Raw genomic sequence first — 15428 nt, 5'->3', positions numbered from 1 at the left:
GATTGGCCGCCATCAGCGTGTCACTAGGGGGCGCAGCTCGGTCCAAGGGCAGGACACCTGCTGGGGAAGGATGCTGAGAGCCGCAGGTGCAGCTGAATCGAGGGATGAAAAAAAAAAGGTGATGGGATCGTTTATTACACCTTTTTTTATTAGACAAGAGATAATGCTTTGTGCAGGACTAGAGAAGAAAAAAAAGAAATGTACATTTTCATGAATAAAAAGGTTACCTGACAATACCAGGTCTGGATGCTGATAATGAATCTGGACTCAAAACAATAAATACAGATTTATCACTTCTTCAGAAAATGTTTTCTGCGATATGAATGAGTCCAGAATGACTGCTGAAAATTTCAGAAGCTGAAAGTGAGTTAAAGCTAAAATAAGTCAAATAATTAGTTTAGTAAAATTGCTCCTTTTTTCCCCTTGTTTTTATATGATAAATTTGTGGTGTTTTGCTGTTAATTTACTAAATACAGTCCCGCCTGTTTTAAGTTATATGTAACCTTAAATATCAAAATGTTTAAGTTTTTTTTTTTTATTTAATTCAAAATGTAGGGCAAACAAACAAAATCCAACAATCTGATTTAAAAACCACAGAACATACTGTACATAACATACACAAAAACAGCCAATTTTATGGATAATAAAAATATAAATATGCATTTACACAGCATGATAGGAAGCAGCTTTCCTTATTTAATCAGGGTGGATTCTACAACAGAAGCATATATAATTTATTTACAGGAATGAACCACCCTCTTTATTCATCTTCTAAGCTTTTCTTTTCCTATTTTATTCCTTCTCTGCTACAAGTTATTATTTCTAAAGATTGTCACTGATTCAGTGCAGCTGTTACCATCCAGGCTTTTATGCGCCGATATAAAACAGTTTAAATTAATGAAATGGGAGCGTTAAAACAGTCTGAAACAGGCAGTCAGGACATCATCTGTGAATTACTACTGTAAAAACACTGTTTTCAAAAAATGCTTCAATCCAGCAAATCTTTAAAAAAAAAAAACAATGTCAAAAAATAAAGAATGATGTGATTGGATGGAAATGCTGCTCAGCTTAAAACAAGTTAGAGCGTTTGCTGCACATGCGGTTGGCCTGTAAAAACAGGTAAAAATACCTCGGGTTACACTGACGACAGGACAACATGCCACATACGGGGAAATAACCAGAGAACCGTGAGAAGGGACACACAGAAGTCATGTTTCAAGACGACACAGCGACACTGATGAAGCCGTGACGGAGCTTCACAGCTTCATTTCTACTTCCGTGCGCAGGAATCTGATCGGGAAAAGTCCGACGTGAACGGACGGAGAAAAAGAGAAATTACAAGACAAGACGACGAAAACAGAAAGGCAGCCCAGAGACGGAGCGTCAGGGATTGTGTTTTACATCCATCCCTTTTCTTTACAGAGACACAGAGCAGCTGGTGTCCGTCTCCAGTAGTCATTGGGCAAGAGGCGGGGGACACCTGAACAGGTCCATGTCCATCACAGGGACACATGGAGACAAACAACCATTTACCCTCTCACTCACACCTAGGGACAATTTAGTTACCAATTCACCCAACATGCTGTGGGAGGAAACACACATTAATTATAAACCTTAAACCATGTCAGTTTCATCAATTTATTTAATTTAGTTGCTTAAAAAAAGAATAAATTAGATTCTGGCTTTTTTAAAATACTTACTGGAGGCTTGCACCTTTCTTTATGTTATGCATTATTATAACTCAAATGTTGGTTTTATCTGTATTTTATTATTAACAGCAGATTACAGGACAACGTAACGGTGAGTTTCTCTTTGGTTTAATCTTTGTTCTGATTGGTTTTGGACCCGCTGTGGTCACTTTATGGTATACTGCGCTGCGTCAGTCACAGGACGGCATGAGCAGCTCGTCACATTACATTCACCTAATTAAACGGAGCGCTTTGTGGACTTTTAGGGGGTTAAAATCATCCATTTTCGCTGACACAGACTCAGGTAAAGAAGCTTATTAAGACATAACTCGACCAAGAAGCAACTCAAATGGCTCTGAACCGTGTTAAAATAATAATACAGGTCTGAGGGTGTTTTAACTTTAGAAACATTAGCAGTCGAGCTGTCCCACTGATCTTGCAGCTCACTGTGGCTGTGTGTACATACATACAGAGCGGGTAAATCTGCAAAACTCGTTTGGTGCTAGGTGTGAATTCACTCAATCGGAGCTGACCGGAAAACCCAAAACAGATTACAAATAAGACATCTGAGCAGCCTCTATGCAACAGTACCATACGGATTCTTAAAACAGCATTAGAAGCACTTATTTTGTTGAAGTTTTGAGTAAGCATTGGTATTGTAATATCAAAAGGTTTGACAGATCTGCTTGGAAACGTAAGCAGCTGCAGCTGAAATGAAGCACAAAGTCGTCGGCAAGCTGCAACACTGAAGGCTCCACCCCCCCGGCTCCTCTCGTCCAAGTGAAGGAGGCTTTGGGTCGAACACGAAAAGATGGTAAAAGCCCAAGGTGCTGCCTGAGTGAGAGTTAATAAAAAAACAAAAAACACCACATTGAACAAATACCAGAGCAGGATTTAAACAGCACAGTGATTAGAGAAGTCTGTCGAACAGTGCTGCTGTCATGTGGGAGCTTAAAAAAAAGTCAGTTTAAAAAAAAAAAGAAAAGCGTATGACCCGTAATTTACTAAATGGCACAGTTCCGAGTGCTCTCTCAGGCGTATCGAGGGTCTGCATCAATCAGAGACAACCGCTGGAGGTAGGCTGGCGCCTGGCAGTAAGGCATCCGAGGCATGTCCGCCAGGATTGTGGAGGAGGTGAGGCTTTTGCGGTCTTTCTTCAGGATGTGTCTCCTCTGCCAGCGGCAGAGTAAAACCTCCACCTGCTCTCTGAAGAAGCTGGTGGTCAGCGTGTACAGGATGGGGTTCAGGGCGCTGTTGATCGGAAGGACGAAAATGACCACCCAGCTGGAGATCGTGCCTGAGGGAGACAGGTTTAAAAACAACGGGAATAACGCTGTTCGTGAGACAAAGAGACGACTCGTGGGGTTCTAAAATGACCCGTTTTATTCCTTACCAGGTATTTCCACCTCCAGAAGGGAGAGAACCTTTACTAGGAATATGGGGATCCAGCAGAGGGCGTCGGAGAACACGATGAAGAAAAACCTGTTGGCCACGGCCACGTCTCTGTGCAGCCTGCTCCTCACGTCTGTGGCGTTGATTCCAGTTTTGTAGATGGAGTAGAACATGCTGGAGTAGGAGAAGACGATCACCAGGAACGCCACCAGGTTTAGACCTGAAAAAAAATTAAATAAAAAATGAATGGACATGCTCTTAACACCTGTGCTCAGACGCTTACGTTTCATTTTGGCAAAGCAATGAAGAAGGGAAAGTAATGGCTCTGCAGAAAAAAAAGGGCTGTTCTGCCTGGAGATCATTATTCCTGGGGAGTGTTTAAAATGGTGGAACAGCTTGTGCCAAAACAGCATCTTTAATAATGCCAGGAGACAAATAAGAAGATAATTAATGCTGCTGAGAACTGCAAGATAAATCAGAGGCTGCGATCATTAACGTACAGGGATTTAAAAGTATAAAAGATACAAAGTGCAATAATTATTTATGATAAATTAAATGTCTTTTGTGATTTTTGTATACTTTGTGACATGATGTAGTCCTGGTTGTTGGCTTCAAACAACTAAATAATCTGAATTAAATAATCAAACAATTCTTTTACTTTTAAAAGGAGGCAAAGTTTCTAACAAAGGTGTGTATGCTTCATATTAATATCAGGTTTATTATTGAACAGTGATGCTTTTATGTAAATATATATTATTAACTTCTTTGATTTGAAACCTCAACCTAAAAAGGACCTAACATCTGTTCTGTGAAATGTAAGAAAAATGTGGGAGACAGTTCTGGCTGCCAAAACGCAGACTGGTTAAAATAAATCCGGTTTTGTTTGAAAATTCCAGCTCAAATCACTGAATTCAGCGAGGATGATCTTTAAAACTGATTATGTGGCTGCTTTTATTTTTGGTGTTCCTTTCGCAGAGGCATTAGACGCCAAATTTACTCTTTAATTATAAAGAAAAACTCATATGTGAGGGTTTTTATTGTCGGCGAACAGTCCTGTTTTCGCCGGTGCCTGTGTGTCTGTTTGCAAACTATTTCATGAACCACTGAACAGACTTTAATGAAACTTTTAGTGTGGTAGTAGCTGAGAGTCCTCCAGGACATCTCGCAATGTTGCATTATTTTGAAACTTTTCCTAAAACAGCTCCTCCTTCACTTCTCAACACGATGTGGTCCGAATCTAAAACTCTGACAGCGGGTGATATGCACTCCACGAAAGAACACCCGTTTACTTCCCATGCCGCTGGATGTGAGCATAACCCAGACAACATAGCACAACTTCCTTGAATATTTACCTTCCCAGCCTTTTATTTAATTCAGTAGAAAAAGTCAAAGCACGAACTGCACCACGAAATCAAATAATTCAGGCTGTTAGAAGCCCTGATTACAGAAACACTGGCACCCCTAAAGACAGAACGTCGGCATCGCTCAGCGTATGTTTTACACCGCAGCTCGGAGACAACGGAGTAACAAGACCTCAGGTTAATCATGTAGTGTTGAAAGATCCCCCGAGTTTACTGAGTGAAAAAAAAAACTCTTTTAGTTTGTCCTCACACAAGAAAGAGCGATAAGAACGACACTCACTAACATATTACTTAGAAATCCTACAAGACTGAACATTTTATTACTCTAACTGATAAGTGAAACACAATTCTGCCCTTCTGAGAACAGCATAAAGCTGTTTCATTTACTGCAAATTGATGTGAAGAGGAAAAAAAAAAAAAAATAATAATTTTCTTCAATTTACCCAGAAAGATTCCCGTGGAGTAGCCTTTGGCAGTGGGTTTTTCTCCCCTGTCGGAGTGCAGGGGGAAGCAGACCCCGTTCCGCCCGTAGTAGTTCCCAAAGACGTCCTCGTTCATGAGCGGCACGGCGGCGATGATGAAACCCAGCAGCCACAGGGAAGCCAGCATCACCTTGCACCACAACGACAAAACTTCAGAGCTCTTCGAATGATCACGAACGCCTGTGACTCGACGGAGATCCGCGTTCTCGCTGACATTTAATGAACGGAAGCCGAAGCTACGAGGGTTACTTCAGACAAATAACATTTCAGGCTCCATCTGTGTCAGGAGAAATAATAATAAACAGCTGGTGGCAGAGCATTTCACAAAAATCTGCTTCAAATGACATGTTGGATTTGACTAAAAGATGCATCATGAACTACTTGGATGGATTTTACTGAAACCCTCAGAAAGCAACCCCTGGACCTACGTCAAGATGGCCCCACAGCTAATCGACACACAAAGATGGCTCTAACTCAGTCACTTTTACAGATAATAAGCTGAAATGTGGTGTGGTGGTAGCTGAGAGTCATCCCCATCGCACGATTATAAAATACCTTTGTTTTTAGCTTTGCCACGTAAGGCAGCAGCGGGGAATCCTGGACTCGTTTAACACAAATTAAAAAAAAAAAAAAGTCAGCTGAAGTGATTTTTTTTTGCTTCCAAAACTTAATTATATGCGATCAAAAATAGCCACATCATGGTGTGTTTTCAATTTTACAATAAAAAAAATGAATAAAGCCAGCATTAGAAACCCTCTCTGCCCTGCGGCTCGGCAGATTTGAAAGTTCTTCTCTTACTCTTCTTGGATCCGTCCGCTCTGCTGATATGATCTAAAACGGGTGAAATTCAAAAGTCACACAGAGCTATTTTAGGATTACTGGCAGCACCCCTCCACCCACCCACCCCCCAACCAAGGTGGGCTGAAAACTCGGCTTTCGGCATCTTAAAAAACAGTGAGCAGCAGTCATTCTTCGAACTAATCGTTTTCTAATGATGGAGAGCTTTTTCCCGCGGTCACAATTAGCCCTCGTAGACATAAAGGCTCTCTTGGCACGAGCCTCGGCTTCTGCGGGAAGATCCTCGGTGACGGCCACGCACTGCATGCTGGGTAAATCTGGGTCCTGAACTCATCGGACTTAATGCGATAATGCAAGATTTGCTCAACGTTTCAGCCACAGAACATGAGGGGAAAAAAAGTCATCTGATGATAATTTCGGCTGATTTAACATCCGATGGTTTAGATTTTAGCTCAACATCGTATTTAAAACAGTTCATTTTGGATGTTTTACCAATGTGTGTTAGCAAAATATCTGAAGAACCGCTGAACGGATTGTAATGAAAGTTTCGAAAGTAATCATTGGACGCACATCTACACACAAATGATTCTTTGTTCTACTCAAAAATAAAAACTACGGCATAAAGAACAGTCAGCTGAGCAGATGTGCTCTTGGACTAACATCTGGAGAGACATGAAGTCCTGACAATCAGTCTCGTTAATAATGAAGGATGTTCTTGTGTTTTTCCTCCCTCTGGGCATCACAGCTTTCAAATATATATATTTGTTCGAGAGCGGCATTTTTCTGATCTGATTCTGATTGACTTTAAGTAAAACAGAAACCGAAGCACACACAGATCGACCGCAGATTGGCCAGATAATTAACAGCCTCCCCTGTCGTCGTTAAAACATCTGTGCAACAAATAAGGCTGGGGCGGATCCTGTTTGACTGGGATTTGTTTAAACAGGAAACCATAATCTGATTCTTTCTGTGTGGACTGAAAGCGGCAGGAAACTGTCTGACTTTACAACAGATTCTTGTCTCTGTCCACCGCCACCTGCTCTAAGGTGCCTCTAAGCGAAGCAGACTAAGTTTTATGGACAGGTGCAGCTGAAACACACATATCCTAAGGAAAATAGACAGATGTTTACAAGAACAAATACTAGGATTAATTTCTTGTTTTGACAGAGCCACCGTAAGTTACGTCTTCATGTGCCGAGACTCATCAGGGACACAGAAGTGGCCACATTTTGATGCCAAGTCTGAGGTGGAGAGAGGACGAACGGTTGTTGATAAAAGCAAAACAACCTGCGTACAAAAGACAGACTTTCATGCTCTGATCAGATGGACGAGACAGCTCACCCCCGTCTGAAGCTTGCCTGGACGCAGGTTGCTGAAGGGGAAGACGATGACCAGGAACTTCTCCAGAGTCAGGTACGTCAGGAGGAGCACAGACACCTGGGGCAAAACGCTCACCGTGAATATAAGAATATTAAACGCAACCTTTCCAAAGGCAGTTTTACCAACACTCGCTGACAAAAAAACAAACAAAAAAGAATGAAGCGCCCAGGAGGGATGGTCTGATGGCATCATGAGTGGAGTGATAGTGTTACCGGGCGGTGGCTGGAGGACCCCACACGCAGCACAGGGATCGCTTGCATCACGTCGAGGATTTCCCATGAGCAGCCAGGTTCCCTGAGGTCGACTCATCACAGGAGAGGATCCAGCGGCTATGACTCTGTTCTGCTCCAAATCACTACTTGCATGAAAGCCGGAGTGGGTGCCACACTGTACTGCCAACTCCATTAATAATTCAGTCTGATACTACAATCATTACGATACATGACCTTTCAACTCGTGCCGTTTCATTTTATTTCCACCACTCCAGCTGAGTGCTTTTTTTTTTGTTACTTTATTAGGTGAATCCTACAAATACCAGGTTGGAGACCCTTTTGCCATCCGAACTGCTTTAATCCTTAGGCATGGATTCAATAAGGTGTTTGAAACACTCCTCAGACATTTTGGTCCACACTGACATGATGGCGTCCCACAGTTGCTGCCGATTCGTCAGCAGTCTTCACATTCAGGGATCGTTCTCTGCAGAACTCAGTTGGAACAAGTGGTTATTAGAGCTACAGTTGCCTTCCTGTCTCCTCGAACCAGTCTGCCCATTCTCCTCTGACTTCTGATATCACAAAGGCTTCTTTTTTTTGTCCAAACAACTGCTGCTCACTGGATATTTTCTCATTCTTGGACCGTTCTCTGTAAACCCTAGAGATGGTTGTGTGTAAAAAAAAAAAAAAAACAGCAGATGAGCAGTTTCTGAAATATTCAGACCAGCCTGTCTGTTACCAACATCCATGCCACATTTAAAGTGACTTAAACCTCCTTTCTTCGCCATTCTGATGCTCAGGTTTGCACTTCAGCAAGTCGTCTTCACCACGTCTAGATGTCTAAATGGATTGAGTTGCTGATAAACTATTTGTGTACCTAACAAACTGCTGGCATTTCTAATAATGTCACTTTAAGTAATCAGAAAATAAAAAGTTCATTTCAAGTGTTTAAGGATGATACCATAGGTCTTAGACCTGCAGTTTAGTGTCTCCATTAGTGTGCATTTTTTTTTTTTTTTATATATGTTTGTGTGAATGGAAGGGTTGAAGTACCTCTGAGGAGAGCATGGCCAGAAATCCAATGGTGCGACATTCCACGCTCTCCATCCAGATCAGGGCGTTCTGATTGTACTGCCCGCGGAACTTCACGTCGTACACGCCAACAAAGAACAGGTACACGCCCATGAGGCAGTCTGCACCTGGACGATAAGACACGGTTTATACCCCGAAAAACTGCTCCAAGTACGAGCTGACTAAATGTGTCCATCTGCCACCTGCTGGTGCGTCCTGCCGGACAGAAGAGAAGTCTCATTAAAACGCACGAAGCAGAATATTATAACTCGCTTTGAGAGCAGCCAGGAGGAATGACTTGCAGGAAACCCACATGCAGGTTTGAATGATGATGTTTGCAGGTGGGTATGTGGCTGAGGAGGGAGTCAATAGAAGAGCTAATCAAGCCAAGATGGTTTTTATTACTTAAGCAATTAAGTGTTTTCTGCTCTACGCAAAACCTGCAAGATAAAAATGAAAACAGGAAAATGCATCAACTCGTTCTGTAAGTAAGGACCGAACACCTGAAGGATACAAATGTGTACAAGTGAAATAAGAAGACAGTTAAGAAAAGAGATAAGTAGGAGGCACAGAAAGGCCGAGTGTCAGGGTTATAAATTGAAGTTTGCACATGAAACCTGAAAAAAAAACAAAAAAAAAACGACTGAGAACAAAAAATTGGAAACAAACTGAAGGAAAGTACCAGCAGTTGAAAAGGATATTTAGATCCCTGAACACATTTTTCCTGTTAAACCCTGAAGGCCTCCGACGTACAGCCTCCCTCTGGGCTGGGATTACTTCTTAAAATATTACATTTGCCACAGCTTTTATAATCAAGATAACTAAAATGAAAATCAAATTTTCAAATGTTTTGAAACAAAAAGCGGTAGTTCAGAGCTTTTCATATGAGGACTTTGGAAACCTAACATCTTCCCTGTTCTAGATGGCGCTTTGAAGGACCTAAACTCGGAGAAATAGAGTTTAATTCTGACTAGTCTGAGCGAGGCCGAGGTCAAAATATTATGATATTCCTGCAGGAAGTGCTACAGCTAGCTGCTGCTAAATAGGTAAATAAGCTTTTAATTCTTTGGAAATAACCACATAATGTGAAGATGTGTTCACATGATCCACTGTGATTGTTTTGGGACTGGATCTGTTTTAAGGCGGCAGGAATCCATTTGGATTTTGGTGCCGCTGGAACTAGCCATTAGCTCATAAGTACTGTCAGGATTAAAAGTCTAGTTTTCCAAACTAAAGTCGTTTAAAGAGCCATCTACAACAAATATGATCTTATTGGAATATAAGCTTCCCACAGAACCTTGTTTCAAAAGACCTGAACTATTACTTTAAAATTTCAGCAGCTCTAAAGATATCAGCGAGTACAGATAGATTCACAGTTCGACCTTTCACCCAGATCATTTCTGTTTCGATGATAACAGAAAGGTCAATGAATTTCTAGTTTTCACTCAGACTATAAAACAGAGCGTGTGTGGGGGGGGGGGGACAAAAAACTCTAAACCACAACAACTAAATGAATCTCGTGAGCTCTGCTATCAAAAACTGCAGCTACATCTGACAGATTTGGCCCTGGGCTGTTAGGAGCGAATGATTTGTTTACCTCAGTGGGCTCCTCTCTCTCTGCTGGCCTAAAAACGAAATGTTCCAACTCCCCACGTTGGAGTCGGGGAGCGGCGCTTTGAAAGCTTTTAGGCTTATTCCTTATTTCAACCCTACAGCCTGAAATTATGCAGTCAGCAGGAAAAATGCCTTTTAATCTGGAGTGACAGGTGTGTGTGTGTGTTTGGGATCTGGTAGATGCACAAAACCTGTTGAGACCAAGCTGAGTTCAGGGGGGAAAAACATCAATTCTAGGGTTCAGGTTATGAGTCTATCTTAGATGCTAATAAGATTATATTAAGAGGACAGTTTTAGGTTTAATTTAGGCATCTAAACAATAAGTGAAGAACGCTGATGTCCAGGAAGCTTTAAACACGCCTCTGCATCTGGTTTTACACATTAAAAACTGACAGACGTCCTGAAATGTTATAGATTACGTTTTCGAACAAAGTGGCTAATATTAACAAGAGAAAAATGTATGAATGAGAGGACAATGACAGCAATAAAACCATTAATCCGGTGTTAAAAGACAAAGAATGGACAGAGAAGTTAGGTGAAAAGCTGAAGTCACTTTTATAAATCCCTAACCTGGAACCAATAAGTTTTTTTCAGTGTTTTCACCCACAACTCGCTGAGCTTAAAGTCCTTCATAAATATGATCCAGTAATGAATAAAATTGAAAATCTAGCACCTTTCAAGCCAGAGTTTTAAACTTAGATCATCTTCTCTCAGAAAAATGATGCAGTTTTAAACTTTTTGGTCAAATTCCACACGATGTTGCAAGATCTCGTGAGTCGTGTACGACTCTCAGCTACCACCACACTAAATTTTAACTCTTAATATTTCTGTTTTCTGGAGTTGGCTAACGGTGGCGGCCGACTTGAATCGGGGTGACTCCAAAGGTTAATCACTAGTCAATGTAAATCCTGTGATTCCTTCCTGAGAGTTTCTTTGAAATCTGTTCATTCGTTCATGAACTCTTCTGCTAATAAGGCTGACAAACAAACACACAGACGCCCAGACACAAATACATTATTGCCCATCTTTTAGCAGCAGGAAAAAAAAACACATTTCTGACAATCATACGGCTGATAGATTCAGCAAAAACCATCTGGCTTGACTCCTACCATTAAATCTGCCTTCACAGGTGTTTCTTAGAAAGGCATAACTTAATTCAGTACACCTGTGCAGAGTGTTACAGTAAAACCTTAATCCACAGAAGGTGATCCACTGACTTGTTTACGAGCAGCTCCTCTCTCCGCTCCCTGTCTCACAAATGATTTTCAATCTGCACCTGTGGGACAGCGGCGTAGAGGAGTAGGACTGACTGTCCCTAGGCGTTATTCCATTATTTCTTTTCCATGCTTGATTAGTGCAGACAGACGATATACACCTCGCAAGCCGTGTTGCTCTACCTCGTCCCTCGTCTCACAGCGGCCTTCACTGTATTTTTAATTATAGACGAGAACGGAGCTGATCTTCCTATGTTGTGGCAGAATCCTTTTTATTGTTCTTCAAGCCTGATATATGACGGATCCTGACGGTCTTTGAAGGCAGGGGTTTACCTTTTTATGACTCTAAAATGGCATTCACTTTCCTGCTAATGTGTTTCCTCTTTTTTTCTCTTTATTTTTATTGCCCGCCGCCGAAGGCAAAAGACAATAATGCTCTCACTCGTGTGTGTGTGTGTGTGTGTGTGGGCAGATTTTACTGAAACTCTTAGAAGGTAATCACTAGATGAACACCTACAACTAATTAACTTTTGGAGCTGCTATTTGCAAAATTTGACCAAAGCGGCTACAACTCCGTCTTTTGTTAGCAAAAGGCAATTTTAGTTTAAAACTTATAGAATAATCACACGTCTTCTATGCAAAGTGCAACGTATATTAGCATTTTTCCATATATATATTTTATTTGTTTAGAAAATGGTTTTGTGTGGCTGCTCACAACAAAGGACTTTGATGCAGGCGGCATGCAGGTTGTTCTCCGCCCGAATCAGCGATCTCATGCCGATGACCAAAAGGTTGCCAAAGCAGGTGAAGAAGGCCATGACCCAGACAGACACCCGCAGCACCATGTTCGCCAGAAGGTCCTCGAAGGACGAGATGCCGTCCGTGTTGGGCTTGCAGGACCTGACGTGAGGTGCGTAGGAGCAGTACTGGAAGGTCTTAAAGTAGCTGGCGGTAGCAGAAGAAACAAGGGAGAGCTGGTTAGAGGAAAAATAAATTAATTAAAATAGCATAAATAGGCTGTTAAAAAAAAAAAGTGTTCAACAGCATTAAAGTGGTACATACATGTGAGAGAGGTTCTTCATCTGATGAAACATCTTTATCTGAATATCTGGGATATCGATTCCCTCCACGGACCTGTTGAAACGGAGCAAACGTCAGCACTCTACAAACCGCAGGTATCTATACCCAACCACCAAACTGAGGACATTTCTGCTTCAGATTCATCTTCTTCAAGGGACTGCTTGAGGATTAGGATTAAACTTTAAGTTTAAAGGGACAGTCTGGTGACTTTTGAAGCGATGTTCTGTCACACAGTTAATAATATCAGCCGTGACATCAGAGCGTGGAGGAAAGGGCAGAAGTCTTCCTCCAGGCTAGGCTAATAACCGGTTTATAAAACAACTCCTCCTCAAAAATGTCACACAGGTGTGAAAGAAGGCGACATTAGCTAAGATTACACCTTGCTGCTTGTTTGGTTTGTTGGGGTTTTCTCTCATTAAGCAAATGTTGATATCCACAGTGCAGAGGTTTAATATTAGCTAAATGTTTCACACTGTTATGGCATTCTTGAGAACGTTTTTTTAAAAACTTGAGAAAAAGAAATAAAACAGCCCTCAGTTTACCCTACTTCTGCCCTTTTCTTCATACTCATCATAATAATGTCTCGGCTCATTTTGGCAGAACATCATGTCAAAAATCCCCAGACTACTCCTTTAGAGGAAGGAACGGGTTCAGTTTAGAGCTTGGCATGTAACTCGTTCTGGGTTTAGGGCAGTGGTGTCCAGGCCTGGTCCTGGAGGACCACTATCCTGCATGTTTTAGATGCTTCCCCGCACTTCAAGTTCTGCAGAAATCTGTTAATGACTCATTCGTTCAAACCAGGAGAGTCACAGCAGAGAAACAAGTACAACCTGCAGGACAGTGGCCCTCCAGGACCGGGACTGGACACCACTGGTTCAGTGGCTAAAGGAGGCTTTGTGTGAAGGAAGATCTTCTCTAAAGGTGAGGCGTGTTCACTTACAGAGACTGGAGACGTGTCAGGTGGCTGACGAGGCTCGGCTGAATCTGAAGAAGGGGATTGTGTGATATATTTCTGAAGACAGACAAACATGGTGACAAATTCATTACAAGCTTCTCTTGATTAAAGGTAACACAGTTTTGGATGAAATGAAAGGAGCAGATCGGCCTACGACTGAGTCAAAAACAATCGTCTACTACCTGAAAAACACATTTCTCTAAAAAAACCCCGACAGAAACAGCAGCTGAGCTTCGCCTCGTCATCATTTATCTGTATTTGTGTGAGAATGAATGTGATGTGGATTACTGTTTGAGCTGAAACACTGCCTTTCTCCTGTCAACTGTTCAGCAACAAAGGAGTTACGCAACAGATTAGATTATGATCAAACAGGCAAAAATAAACAACCCACTCATAAATATGTGCTTAAAGTTCGTCCACGAAAGCAGAAAGCTCCTAACCTACTGGAAACGTAGTCAGCGGACATCAGCCTGTAAACGCTGGGCGAGATCCAGAGCAGAAAGCAGAAATTGTGTCCAATCATTAGTCTTCAGGCAGCCGAACAAACCGCGAAAGACAAATCGGACTGCGTGACAACTTCAGATGAAAGCAATCATCAGATCTTCCCGCTAAACTCCATTCTCCCAACAGGCTGTGTTTTACTGTAGAAACATCTCCAACTGTTAATAATTAATTATTTACCCACCACTAACAAACAAACAAAACATTTGGCTTCGGGACCGTTTGGATCCCTTTAACTCGCTGCATGAAGCCGAGACATGAACGGCAGCTTCAATTAAAAACATGGGTGAGCAGTTTTAAAAAGGGACAGATGTGAAGTTCGATTGTTCAGTTTAATATAATTAAAGTTATTCTATTACACTTTAATGCTTTTGGTTCAGCTGGATGACTTTGTAAACACGTGATGGCATTTACGCACTAGTAAATCTCCATTTTAATTTCTCTCTCACAATGTCTGCTGCCAGCTTCCAGCCCTAAACATGCGCGGACTAATCTTGTTTGAAGACGTTTTTGGGGTATCAGCTTCTAATGTGATCAGCAATTTACCGTGGGAACCTAATACACCCTCTTTGCTTTCCAGAGAGGTCAAGCTCTCTAAATCCTGTAGCTCCTTGTAGCTTTTTTTTTCCTCTTAATCCACCTCGCTTTAATCTACCGACGTCACACACATGTAAGAGGTGGAATCTCACCGGGCTGCAACTGTCGGGAGACGAGCTGGCGACTCCAAATTACGAGGAAACGGGAACATTTTCTGTTAAAGTCTCACCGAATTTGGCGTGTTTGCATCCAAACAACCGGCGAGCCACGTTCTGAGCAGCAGGTTTTTGTTTTTAAAAAGTGGTGTCTCGTTTTTGTCTTGTAAAACCTGTATTCGTGGCCGTGCACATTATTTAGTTGCCCACATCTTGTCCGCCTCGGCTCGTTTTGTAGCCCACTTGGCAGCCGCCCCAACGTTTGTGATTTAATCTGCCGGAGTAAACTTTTGAAACAAAGACAGGCAGATTTGGACGAGTTCAACAGTTATTATTTATCATCAGTGTGGCTTTTAGATCTGGACATCTGACTCTGATGTTTTCTGCCGGAGAAGAGCTCCCGTGCGGGGCTTTAAATTCAGCTCTAGCTCTCATGAGATGGGTTTGGAGACGCCCAGGACGTCACGATCAAAACTCAAGCGACTAGCCTGCGCACCTCTGCGACTCGCACGAGGAAGTTGAGAACCCAGCAAGAGTCGCGAGACGTTCTGGAGACTTCCTCACGAAAGAGGTTTGCCAACTAGTCCCAGCCCAGCAGGATACCACCTTATAGAAAAAGTGTTGTTTTCTTCTTCTTCCTCCTGAAAAAACTAGATGTTACTCACAACTTCACAAGGCTTTTGGAAAGGCTCTTAAAGGTGTTCTTTGGCAGCTTCTTGATCCTGTTGCTGGACAGATTCCTGAACGGATGTCAAAGAAAGAAAGAAAAAAGGAAAACAAAAGTAAATTTGTAGATTTATTTAATGAACATAAAATTGAGTTTATCAGTCACAAAGAGACATAAAACAAGCATGTTTGAATGAAATCCACCAACACTCTAAATGCTGCAGAGCTTCATTTAGTTTTTCTGTTCTTTCCAAACTGGTAGATATTGACAGATACTCCATCCATCCATTTTCTTTAACCGCTTCTCCATTCCGGGTCGCAG

At 41.9% G+C, this 15428-nt stretch overlaps 1 protein-coding gene across 2 annotated transcripts in view; it reads right to left on the bottom strand.

Annotated features, from left to right (window-relative positions):
* Positions 1–127: 127 nt before the first annotated feature.
* Positions 128–15428, bottom strand: part of rxfp2a (relaxin family peptide receptor 2a) — a 57909-nt gene continuing 42608 nt past the window's right edge. The window contains exons 12-20 of one of the 2 annotated variants that reach the window (XM_037979084.1): positions 15106–15180; positions 13233–13304; positions 12275–12346; positions 11928–12157; positions 8367–8506; positions 7063–7158; positions 4885–5053; positions 3082–3300; positions 128–2985 (exon numbers count right to left, since the gene is read on the bottom strand). In XM_037979084.1, the coding sequence (XP_037835012.1) occupies positions 2720–2985; positions 3082–3300; positions 4885–5053; positions 7063–7158; positions 8367–8506; positions 11928–12157; positions 12275–12346; positions 13233–13304; positions 15106–15180 (1339 nt within the window). In that variant the 3' untranslated portion in view covers positions 128–2719. Of the gene's footprint in view, positions 2986–3081; positions 3301–4884; positions 5054–7062; positions 7159–8366; positions 8513–11927; positions 12158–12274; positions 12347–13232; positions 13305–15105; positions 15181–15428 lie in introns of both variants that reach the window. The other variant, XM_017418187.3, reaches the window with a different exon arrangement.

The sequence above is a fragment of the Kryptolebias marmoratus genome, linkage group LG13 (genome assembly GCF_001649575.2).
Source record: "Kryptolebias marmoratus isolate JLee-2015 linkage group LG13, ASM164957v2, whole genome shotgun sequence".
Taxonomy (NCBI): Eukaryota; Metazoa; Chordata; class Actinopteri; order Cyprinodontiformes; family Rivulidae; genus Kryptolebias; species Kryptolebias marmoratus.
Note: the sequence above shows the minus strand (reverse complement) of the source record. Positions and strands in the feature narration are given on the sequence as shown.